General features: G+C 36.0%; 1 protein-coding gene across 1 annotated transcript in view; it reads left to right on the plus strand.

The window, feature by feature from the left end:
* The first annotated feature begins 1,400 nt into the window (after positions 1–1,400).
* LOC108666829 (transaldolase) overlaps positions 1,401–11,822 on the plus strand; it is a 12,327-nt gene continuing 1,905 nt past the window's right edge. Inside the window, exons 1-7 of the mRNA XM_047883990.1 lie at positions 1,401–1,525; positions 6,854–6,977; positions 7,270–7,497; positions 7,816–7,941; positions 8,358–8,494; positions 9,460–9,570; positions 9,710–9,871. Of these exons, the coding sequence (XP_047739946.1) occupies positions 1,462–1,525; positions 6,854–6,977; positions 7,270–7,497; positions 7,816–7,941; positions 8,358–8,494; positions 9,460–9,570; positions 9,710–9,871 (952 nt within the window). The 5' untranslated portion in view covers positions 1,401–1,461. The remainder of the gene's footprint in view (positions 1,526–6,853; positions 6,978–7,269; positions 7,498–7,815; positions 7,942–8,357; positions 8,495–9,459; positions 9,571–9,709; positions 9,872–11,822) is intronic.

Below are 11,822 nucleotides of genomic sequence, written 5' to 3' on the forward strand. Positions count from 1 at the left end.
TGTTGATCTTTGCAGGTGTCTTCATTTGGCTGGATGATCAGCTAATGATTGGATAGGATGATAGGGTATCATTTACTACCTAGAGGTCCAGGTTCATTTATCAGATTAAACCTGCGAGTCCAAATAACACTAGTAAAACCGGTGATAGCGTAACTCTCAGTCCGGGCTAAATGCAAAACATGAAAACTAAGAGTTCTAGTGATAAAAGATGAAAACTGTGATGTATTTATCCAGATGATGTAGACTTGGTTCTCTAATCGCCAGCGAGAGTATGCACTTCTCGTCCTGTCCAAAATCATTTCCTAGCGTTACTCCGAGAATGGCGCTTCCAAAGTTTCTCTCATCAGGCGAAGTAAAGGCAGGCACGTGTACATGATTATCGACGGTCTTTCTTGTCCTGCAAAGTTCAGAAGCTACGAAGACTGAAATCGCTCGGAAGTGATGAAGTTGTTAACTGCACTGGAACTAAAGCTATCCAGGATTTGCACAACTGAGTACAGGGCCTCGCAGCAGTGATATTACTACTACAATTCTCTCGTTTATGTTCACTTCATCCTTAATTAATATCCCTACTATTTCTGGATCTTGTTGAGAATACGCATGTTTGTTTGTATTTTGACGTGGCAGTCCCAAGCAAGGCTGAAGCGACACGGAACTGACAGCGCGACTCGTGTAAATGTCTATGCGTGACGTGATAACTAATAGTTATCCTAGTACACTGCAAAGCTGTATGTGTTGAGAGGTACTTCTGCGTTTTTCAGGGAAGTGAATAATTAACTTGACTGAATGAGTAACTGATCTGAAAGATCTTCTCCACGCTGCACGAGTCATAGAGTCAAGCTGGATGCAGGCATGAAAAACTGTGCTACTGTATCGACGAATCCTGTCGATAACTAGAATATGAAAGAAGAGCGAACGACTAGAGCCACGGTTATCAATTAAAGATATGTCGGTATGAAAGTGAAATAACTACGGTAGCATCTAATAATCGTTTAAGGCAACTGTCAGTTACAATCTTGATGCAGATAAGTGCGGGTAGAGAACGTTATCTTTTGATCTGTAGTGACTCGAATCTACGTATATTTCGCTCTGTCTTCTCTTGTGAAAGTCGTAATTAATTTTATCAAATCTTCAAATTCGTTTATCGATTTCTTTACCTTTATTTAACATATCTATCCTGAACTCGCCTGCTTATTTAGGATTTTATTAAATTATCTATTAGATAATTATGAAAATATTCAGTCAGGAAATATTTTGAATTTTCGAACACGAATAACACTCTTGTAATTTCTGAAAAATATAATTCAGTAAACGACGAAAATACTTTCATGTCTGAATCGCACCATCAAATATTGCGAATTCGGTTTACAGTGCCCATTGCGTAAACATTAGCCCAGTTCGCCGGGACTCGGACTTCGCGCAAAAGTTTTGTTTCACCCAAGAAGAAAGGCAGGAGCCAGGATGGCGACTGCTCTTAGTGCTCTCGAACAAACCACGGTTGTGGCAGGCACTGGAGATTTTGAGGGTACGTGAGTTGTGTAACTTACTAAACTTTACCGTTTTTTTCTTTTAGTAAGGATGTTAGGGAACTGAAAGATTCAATTTACGTGTAATCGTTATCGGCTTGATGTTCGTCCTTCGTCGAGTCTAAAGGAATCTATGGCCAACTCATTGATCGTGAGTCGTGAGACCATATGTGTTAAAAATTTGTTACATTGGAGCGGCAAGATTTCAGAAACAAGTAGGAAAATTCCAATTCCAATGTTGCTATACATTGTACATAGCTAGCAGCTTAGCTAATTCTTATAAGGCTATAAGTAGTCTTTAAATAACTATTTTACTATTTGTTATATATCAGGGTTGGTGATTTTTTTATTTTTTTTTTAAATAAAAAATAAAAAAATGAAATTTTTATTTTTTCATGATTTTTATTTATTTATTTGATTTTTTCAATTTTTTTGTCATTTTGAAAGGTTATTTTTTTATGTTGCAATTAGCCTACTAACAATAACAGTATATGGATCATGATGGATGGCTAAAAAGGGCACTTTTTGCCTTCAACAATGGCCAATGGGCCAAGGTGGTGTTTAACTCCTAGGGATTTTTGGGTAATCAATTCTTGATAAGTCTACTCATTAGCTTCGTAAAGTTTGCATGGAGCAAGGTAATGAGCTAAATATTGACCATTTAACTGGCTTCAATATAAAAGAAAACACTTCAGGAATGCAGATCTTCTAAACATTGAAGAGTCACACAACAGATAGGTAGCTGATAGCACAGTGAACAGCACTATCAATAGATCTACTAGTTTTTTGTCCTATAAATCTACCAGACTTTACCCTCTATACACACCAACTAGTAGTGACTGAGTGACTTACTGCACTGTTCCCATTTAATTCAGACCAATAAACCAATACTGAACAAAAACTGAATGATAACCAAACAAACCTGAAAAATGACTTGAAATGAGACTTAATTGTTGTGAGAAAAGCTAACACTGTTTGAAATAAACATTTGCACAATTCAAATATTTTATATCCATTCACTGTTTTTAATTATTTTGTATATAGTCTTATAATTGTAATTGTTTTATTTCTAATTTTAAATTCACATATTTAAAGATTGAAATTAAATATTTTAATTAGAAACCGTCAAACGGGGTAAAAAGGGATGGGCGGGGTAATTAGGGACAGTCTTCCAACATTTTTTAGAAATGTTGTAGCAGCTAAACTAATCAGAATATTGCAAAATTAAAAATAATAGTGTAAAGTTCCACATTTTTACTATCTATGCAGTATAAAGCAAGTTGAGAAATCATACATTTATCACCTCTAGAAAATCCCTGAAAAAAGTGTGAAGAGTGAGATTTTGGAAAAGTACCTCTGCTAAGGTGTGTAGCAGAAAAAATATTTGTCGTATTGAATAATCTTACCTACATAGAAGTTGCACACAGGTGTTGGCTTAAAAATGTGATTGACATAATTTGCATATCTCATTAAAAAAATGGCGGCCATTTCCGCAAAACGGGGTAATAAGGGACACCCTTAAAACTGCATTTACAGTAGAGCCTTGGTTAGCAAAGGCTCCAGTTAATGAAAAAATCAATTAACAACAAAGAAATTTGATTACATTTACCTTGCTCAGTGAAAAAAATTTCACTTAAGAAAAAATTACTGCATCTGTCATCACAAAATTGTGCATAGAATGTCATAGATAAAATTGAGCACTGTGCAACAAAGAATGAAAAATAATAACCTAAACTATGATTTGTTTCTCCAAAAAATATGATGGTTTTCACAAAAATATTCCTTCCTGTTTCAGGTATGTTTTTTACAATCTTTATTTTATAGTAAAATCACTCAACTTGATTAAAATTGTGTGGAATTACAAGCCATCTTGTAAGCTTACAGATACAGAAGAAATGCTACATGGCTGCCGATATTAAGCTTGCAGTGGACAAGGTCGTTGTTAATGCTCAATGGCATGTCCATGGATACAGTAATATCACATTAATAGTATGGTAATTAATGAATATAGTAATATCATATCAATAAGGGAAAACAAGTAAAAATCACATAAAATGTCATTTATTCTACATATACATCATCTACAATGAAAGAGGAGGACTTTAGACACTGTTAGTAATACATGAGTACACTCTGCATGCTTCAAGCGTTTTAAAATTGAGTTTTATCTCAAGTGTCTCTAATTACCCCATTTCCAGATTAATTCTGGAGCCTTTTATATTGTGTCTAGCACCCTACTAATAGCATTTGGAATTTTTTGGAGATGCCATATGATAGCCCTCGCAAAGATCTTTAAAATGAGCCTAAACTTGTTTATGAAATGTTTCATGGTAAGAAGTTATTAACAAAAAACGCTCAAAACCGTCCCTTTTAACCCAATTTGATGGTACTCGTATTAGGGTGGAAAATCTTTCTAATTGCCTAAAAGTCAATGCAAGCTCAACCTCTCAATATACAGGGTGGGGCAGAACCAATTGAGCAGTTTTGAGGTAAAATAAAATTGTAATGGAGGTACATAAAGAAGAAAGTTTATTTTTTTCAGAGGTTAGCATAATATACCATTTAGAATACTTATGTTTTGAAAACAATATCAGAAAGATGGGGGCCGTTAGCTGCAACACAATGTTGGAGGAGGGAGGGACCGTGACAGTGAATTCCAATCGCTATGCTGCAATATTGCAAAATTTCTTGCAGCCCAGGATGGAAAACATTGTTGAAAATGAAGCATTGGGAGATGTGTGGTTCCAGCAGGATGGGGCTGCAGCTCACATAGCCCAAATGTCACTCAATGTTTTGAAACGCATGTTCCTAGACTCTGAGGGGTGATTTACAGTGGCCTGCGAGGTCACCTGATTTGAGCATATGCAATTTATTTCTTTGGGGACATCTAAAAGAAAGGGTGTTCAGAAGTCGCCCTCACACCCTACCACAGCTAAGGGAACAGATTATTGCAGCAGAGGTTATGGCCATACCTCGCCATATGTGTGAACGTGCAGTAGAAAATTTCCAAGAACGACTCCAACAGTGTGATGCAGCTAACGAACCCCATCTTCCTGATATTGTTTTCAAAACATAAGTATTTCAAATGGTATATTATGCTAATCTTGAGGAAAATAAACTTTCTTGTTTAAGTACCACCATTACTCTTTTATTTTGCCTCAAAACTGTTCAATCAGTTCTGCCCCACCCTGTATAAGCTAGCTAACACATTTGAATTGTATATTGTAATCAATATATAACAAATAGTCAAATAGTTAAAGACTACTTATAGCCTTATAGGAATTAGCTAAGCTGCTGGGCTATGCACAATGTATTGCACACTTGATGCCTCTGTACCAAAAAACATGTTCCCAAGCTCTGAGGGGTGATTTACAGTGGCCTGCGAGGTCACCTGATTTGAGCATATGCAATTTATTTCTTTGGGGACATCTAAAAGAAAGGGTGTTCAGAAGTCGCCCTCACACCCTACCACAGCTAAGAGAACAGATTTTTGTAGCAGAGGTTATGGCCAGACCTTGCCATATGTGTGAACGTGCTGTAGGAAACTTCCGAGAATGACTCCAACAGTGTGATGCAGCTAACAAACACCATCTTCCTGATATTGTTTCAAAACATAAGTATTTTAAATTGTATGTTATGCTAATTTCAAGAAAAATAAACTTTCTTCTTTATTCAACTACATTACCGGTACTCATTTATTTCGCCTCAAAACTGCTCAGTCGGTTTGGCCCCACCCTGTATAAGCTAGCTAACACATTTAAATTGTATATTGCAATCAATATAAAACAAATGGTCAAATAGTTAAAGACTACTTATAGCCTTATAAGAATTAGCTAAGCTGCTAGCTATGTACAATATATTGCAACACTTGATGCCTCTGTACCAAAAACATTCAATTTATTGGAACCTAATATGTACGCACTAAAGGCAACAAGTTTATATACCAATTTGTCATTCATAATACATTTATCCTAAACCATGAATAACAATACCTCAAAATAAATTATAGACTGCCACTCAATATATTTAAATCTATAAAAAATAAAAAAAAATCATGATTTTTTATGAAAAAATCGTGATTTTTTATAAAAAAATCAAATGATTTAATCAAATGATTTAATCACTTTGATTTAATCCTTGCCAACCCTTTTATATATTAATCACATTATACAATTTACATGTGTTTGCTAGCTTAAATATTGAGAGGTTGAGATTGTATTGACCTTTTAGAAATTTTGAGAGGTTTTCCACTCTAATACGAGTATTCTGATTAAAATATTAAATTTCAATTTTTAAATATGTGAATTTGTAACTAGAAACAAAACAATTACAATTATAAAACTAAATATAAAATAATTAAATGCAGCGAATGAAAATGAAATGTTTGAATTGTGTACATTTTTATTTCAGTGTTAGCTTTTCTTATAACATAAGGGTCATTTCAAGTTGTTTGACGTTTGTTGGTTGTCATTCAGTTTATGTTTAGTATTGGTTTAATTGTCTGAATCAAATGGGAACAGTGCAGTCAGTCACTACTAGTCTAATGTGTTTAGAGGGTAGAGTCTGGTAGATTTATAGTATATTAAACTAGTAGATCTATTGGTAGTGCTGTGCACTACTGACTGTGCTATCAGCTACCTATCTGTTATATAATGTGACAAAAATGTTTAGAAGATCCGCATTCCTGAAGTGTTGTTGTATATTGAAGCCAGTTAAATGGTCAATATTTAGCTCGTTACCTTGCTCCATACAAACTTCCTAAAACTAATGAATAGACTTCTCAATAATTGTTTACTCAAAAGTCCCAAAGCCATCCATATACTGTTATTGTTAGTGTGCTAATTTCAACATAGTCACATTTCAAAAAGACAAAAAAGCTGAAAAAACAAAAAGTAATCGATTTTTCATTTTTTAGATTGAAAAAATAAAAAAATCACCCACCCTGATTTGCTCTCAATCAGAACATTAGATCCCCCACCTCTACTGCCATGATAATGAGTGTCATAATATAATGATATATGCACACAAACTTAGGCATCTCTTTCTTCTTTTACAATCTCAGGCTGTCCTTTCTTTCCATTCCTCAATTCTATACTTTTGAAGCACATAATTTCACTCTCTTTTCTATTTCTTTCCCCCATTCGTTGACATCACCTTTGATCCCTGTTACACCCTGTACTGTCATTAGCCATTCCTCTTTTGATCTTTATGCCCAGAGTTGGCTCATGTATCATGTTAGTAACTCACATTTGGTTTTGTTTCCCCGCAGCACAACAATACTGATGTCAAATGCAAATTTATATGTAATAATTTACTCTCAATTGCAGCTCTGCAGAAATATAAGACCACTGATGCCACTACAAGCATATCTGCAATGCTGGCAGCTGCAGCCATGCCGCAGTATGAAGAACTCATAGAAGCGTCTGTAGAGTATGGCAAACAGAATGGCAGGTTAGTTATTCAGTAGTTATGTCATATATTTAAGTCTTTATATTATTAATTTGCGGCATATTTTTACCTTGAATATTGCTGAAATTGAGCTGGTGAATTAATTTCCAGGAACAAATTTTCATTGCTTTTAGTTTTGAACTTATGAGCAGGACTTCAAATCTTTAGTACTCGACACTTTTTTTTGAAAACAAATAATTCAATAAAATTCATCATGTTCTGTCTAGATCTAAATAATTTTGAATGCCCTATTTTCTGTGTTTATTTTCTTCCTGATTTGCCTGTGTCCTTCCAGGTCTTCCGAGGCTGCTATGGACAAGCTATTTGTCCTGTTTGGATGTGAAATTCTGAAGATCATACCCGGACGTGTGGGCATTGAAGTGGATGCTCGTCTCAGCTTCGACATGGAGGCAATAATTGCCAAAGCTCTAAAATTCATAGAGCTTTTCAAGGAGGATGGTGTTGACAAAGACCGCATCCTCATCAAAATAGCATCTACGTGGGAGGGCATCCAGGCTGCCAAGTGAGATCACCTTTCACTCATTAAAAATTTGAAATAAAATTTCAATTTAATAATTTTTAATTAATTCAATTTAATAATTTAACTTCAATTTACTCCCTTATTGTTTATTCTTTATTTTTTCTTCAAACTAAAGAAACTCTCAAACTAATTTTTAAGAAAAAATAAAGTTTAGTTTTAAAGAAAGTTTAGGTGCTTTATAGTTAGTTTAGTTTAACTAATCTGATAGTTGTAAAATTAACATTGAAAATTTGCTGCTCTCTTCAGAGAGCTCTAATGCTATATTTTGAAACGGTCATTGATGTCGTGTCTACTGAGCAGGGTGCTAGAGTCTGAGCACGGCGTTCACTGCAACATGACCCTTTTGGTCAGCTTTGATCAAGCAGTGGCTTGTGCTGAGGCTGGAGTGACTCTCATTTCGCCTTCCGTTGGCAGGATCTTGGACTGGTGAGTGAATTTTACGTTGTTGACTCATTGTTTGGACATCTAATAAAGTTGATCAACAGATAATATTGGAGATTAACTAGTACATTCTCTTGACTACGCTGATCGTGTGAAATATATAATTATGTCTGATTGAACATTGAGTGTGATTAAACAAGTTGGCCTAAAACTGTACACTCGCTTGAATGGTAAATTCCATATTAAATGAACCTTAGTTTAGGAATTCTTCATTTTAATTATTGTTCGTTCGAGTTGAATCTCATACCGTGTTGGGGAACTCGGTTTTCCTTCATTCTGCAAGTTCTGCTCGTTCAAACCCACCATACCCGAATGTAATTTGCTGTAGCAAATCCAAATGACAGAAAAGCAAATTCCCTAGATATCTTTCCTGAACAGTACAATGCATGTATGGTTTTCAGGCACGTCACGAACACCGGCACTAAGTCGTATGCTGCTCCTGAAGACCCTGGAGTGGTGAGCGTGACTCGTATCTACAACTACTACAAGAAGTTCGAATATCCAACGGCAGTGATGGGCGCCTCTTTCAGGAACGTCGGTGAGTTATTCCTTCGTGAATACCTCTTCTCCGTGTTTTTTTTTTATATGCTCCTAATTCCTATGCTTAGAATGAAAAAAAAATTATAATAAAACTTGAAGGTTATTGAAGGCAGTTGGAAGTAGAACGGTGAGGCAAGTAGTTGACTAATTGTTATGTAGCAAATCCAAATGACAGAAAAGCAAATTCCCTAGATATCTTTCCTGAACAGTACAATGCATGTATGGTTTTCAGGCACGTCACGAACACCGGCACTAAGTCGTATGCTGCTCCTGAAGACCCTGGAGTGGTGAGCGTGACTCGTATCTACAACTACTACAAGAAGTTCGAATATCCAACGGCAGTGATGGGCGCCTCTTTCAGGAACGTCGGTGAGTTATTCCTTCGTGAATACCTCTTCTCCGTGTTTTTTTATATGCTCCTAATTCCTATGCTTAGAATGAAAAAAAATTATAAAACTTGAAGGTTATTGAAGGCAGTTGGAAGTAGAACGGTGAGGCAAGTAGTTGACTAATTGTTGATTGTTAATAATATAATTTGAGTTATTTTAAGTTGATTGTTGGGTAGGTAATTCTAGTTTGACTTACGTGCTGTTGAAGAACAAGTATATGCGCTCAATTCTTGCTTTGCAACAATTTCTAAGCATAAGCAACTAATTTTTCTCAGTTGCATTTAGCTTGACTGTGTTTGAGACAGACGAGCCGTAATCAATTCGTTCTCTCTCATACAGTCACAAATAGCGTGCTCTACTCGGAAAAATATATTATGTTACATGGTGATGCTGGTACTAGGGGTTTTTTACAGGTTTAGCATGAAACGAACCTTCGTTGCTGTTGATGTTATTCGACTTCATTATGCTACCGATGTCATTACTTGATGTCCGTAGCATCATTCTTCGTTTGTCATGTTTCTAGCCTTGTGGCTTATGCGAATTTCGGAACATAACGATTGACCCCGTCGTTTAGGTGAGATCCGGGAGCTGTGCGGCTGCGACCTTCTCACGATCAGCCCCAAGCTGCTGGCCGAGCTTCAGGACTCCACTGCCCCCACGCCCCGCAAGCTCTGCCCTCAAGCCGGTAACTTTATCTCGCAAAATGAGGTCTCGTATGTATTCTGTTCTTGGTAGAATGAGATTATTATTTTTCCATTATTACGTGTTCAAGTGCTTATGAATTTTCACGCTTATAAATTTACACGGAGTTCTTTCTATTGCAGCGACCGAGTGTAAGCTGTCGAAAGTTTTGCCATTGCCAGAAGCGGAATTTCGGCGGAAGCTGAACGAAGACCAAATGGCGACGGAACAACTCTGCGCCGGCATCCGTCAATTTTCCATGGACGCCATAAAGTTGGAAGAGCTCCTGAAAGCGAGGATGCAAGGTAAGCGAGGCATTAATCACAATCATTTCCTAGACATTCTAATTTGTCACAACTTTGTTTTGCTGTATTTTATTTTTATTTATGTAGCTTTTCTAATGTTCCTCTTACTATGGAGTATTCCGTATTCTATTTCTCAATATTGATCTATTTCGATAGTAGAAATAATATTTGGTATTGGACATTTTTGAGAATGAATAAAAATTTACATTGAATTATTTTGAGTTGTAATTCCACGTTGTTGGCATGTTCAAATGGTATCTTGTGCCTTGGTTCGAAGGAGACTTTCTGACGTTGCTTTATGTTCCAAAGCATTTAGGTTAATTTCTTGTTCTAATCATATTACTGGAAATATATATTATTTTATTTTCTTGGAGATGTATTATGATTTTTCGGCCGTGATTCCGCTTCATGCTTCATTGATTCCTTTTGTTTTTTTCTGTTTTGATATTTTTTAGCGTTTGAAATTTGATTTAAATATGACAATCACAAATTAATTTTGTAAGTAGGATTGTTTATTGGCGTTCTCTACGTCATTTCCGTACTGCTGGTGCTTGCTGCGAATTGCTTATATTATTGGTCTACTGTGATTATATTTTTTTATTCTTATATTTTTTAAGTTATTTTTTGTTCGTTGTTAGCAATATTTACCTTGAATTTAGAACCCATTTTATTTTCTTATTGCATGAAACTTTTAGGGTCTTTTCAGAATCACGGATTTGATCCGTGCAAAAGAATGTATACTGAAGTGTAAGGATATTGGGGATTTTTCCTATGGTTTAGAAAACTTTTAAAAGTTATTACTAGAAAGCCATCGAGTTCTCGAGTAGCTGGATTTTTGTGCCTGGTATCTTCTTACAGTAAACAATATAGACGTACAGTAAACAATATAGACAATTATTATGTTTACGGTTGTATGCTGTTAAAATGGACAATTTTTGTAGGATTTTCGCCATTTATAGGTATTAATTTGAAGTATTAAAGAATATTTTGACACCGTCCTTGTTTATTCCACTCAGCTTCTTTCTGGATGAAATTGGCAAGATGGCCGGTGGTCCGCCACTTGCGTCGCAGTGACAAGAAGAAAGGCAGGATGGCGACTGCTCTTAGTGCTCTCGAACAACTGAGAGAATATACCACGGTTGTGGCAGACACTGGAGATTTTGAGGGTACGTGAGTAGTGTAACTAACTAAACTTTGCCGTGTTTTTCTTTCAGTAAAGTTGTTAGGGAACCGTAAATAGATTCAATTTACGTGTGATCGTTATCGGCTTGATGTTCGTCCTTCGTCGAGACTAAAGGGATCTATGGCTGATGCCATAAGTGATGGCAGCAGGTACCTATGAGGCTGTGCAGTGCTGTCAGGGCCACTATCATCGCAATCCATTTGTCCCCTGTTCTCTCATACATTACTCTCACTCCTCTGTGTCCTCTCATCCAGTATCATACTTATCATTATCAGGCTCTCCCTCATATGCATCGCGTCACACTCCATCATCAGGTGCTCCACTGTTTCCCTCTCACAATTTCACTTCTGTCACACAAACAAATATCCTCTCCTTTCATTCCACCTGTATGTCTGTGCATTCACACTCAAAACATTTGCTCCAGCCCTCCAGGGTTGGTAATGATTAAATCATTTGATTTTTTATAAAAAATTGTGATTTTTTTTATTTTTGATTTTTTATACATTTTAATATATTGAGTGGCAGTCTTGAATTTATTTTGAGGTATTGTTATTCATGGTTTAGTATAATAGCGAGTGTCGTCATATAATGATATATGCACACATACTTTGGCATCTCTTTCATCTTTTACAATCTCAGGCTGTCCTTTCTTTCCATTCCTCAATTCTATACTTTTGAAGCACATAATTTCACTCTCTTTTCTATTTCTTTCCCCCATTCGTTGACATCACCTTTGATCCCTGTTACACCCTTCTCTTATACACATCT

Source organism: Hyalella azteca, unplaced genomic scaffold (assembly GCF_000764305.2).
Source record: "Hyalella azteca isolate HAZT.00-mixed unplaced genomic scaffold, Hazt_2.0.2 contig14228, whole genome shotgun sequence".
NCBI lineage: Eukaryota > Metazoa > Arthropoda > Malacostraca > Amphipoda > Hyalellidae > Hyalella > Hyalella azteca.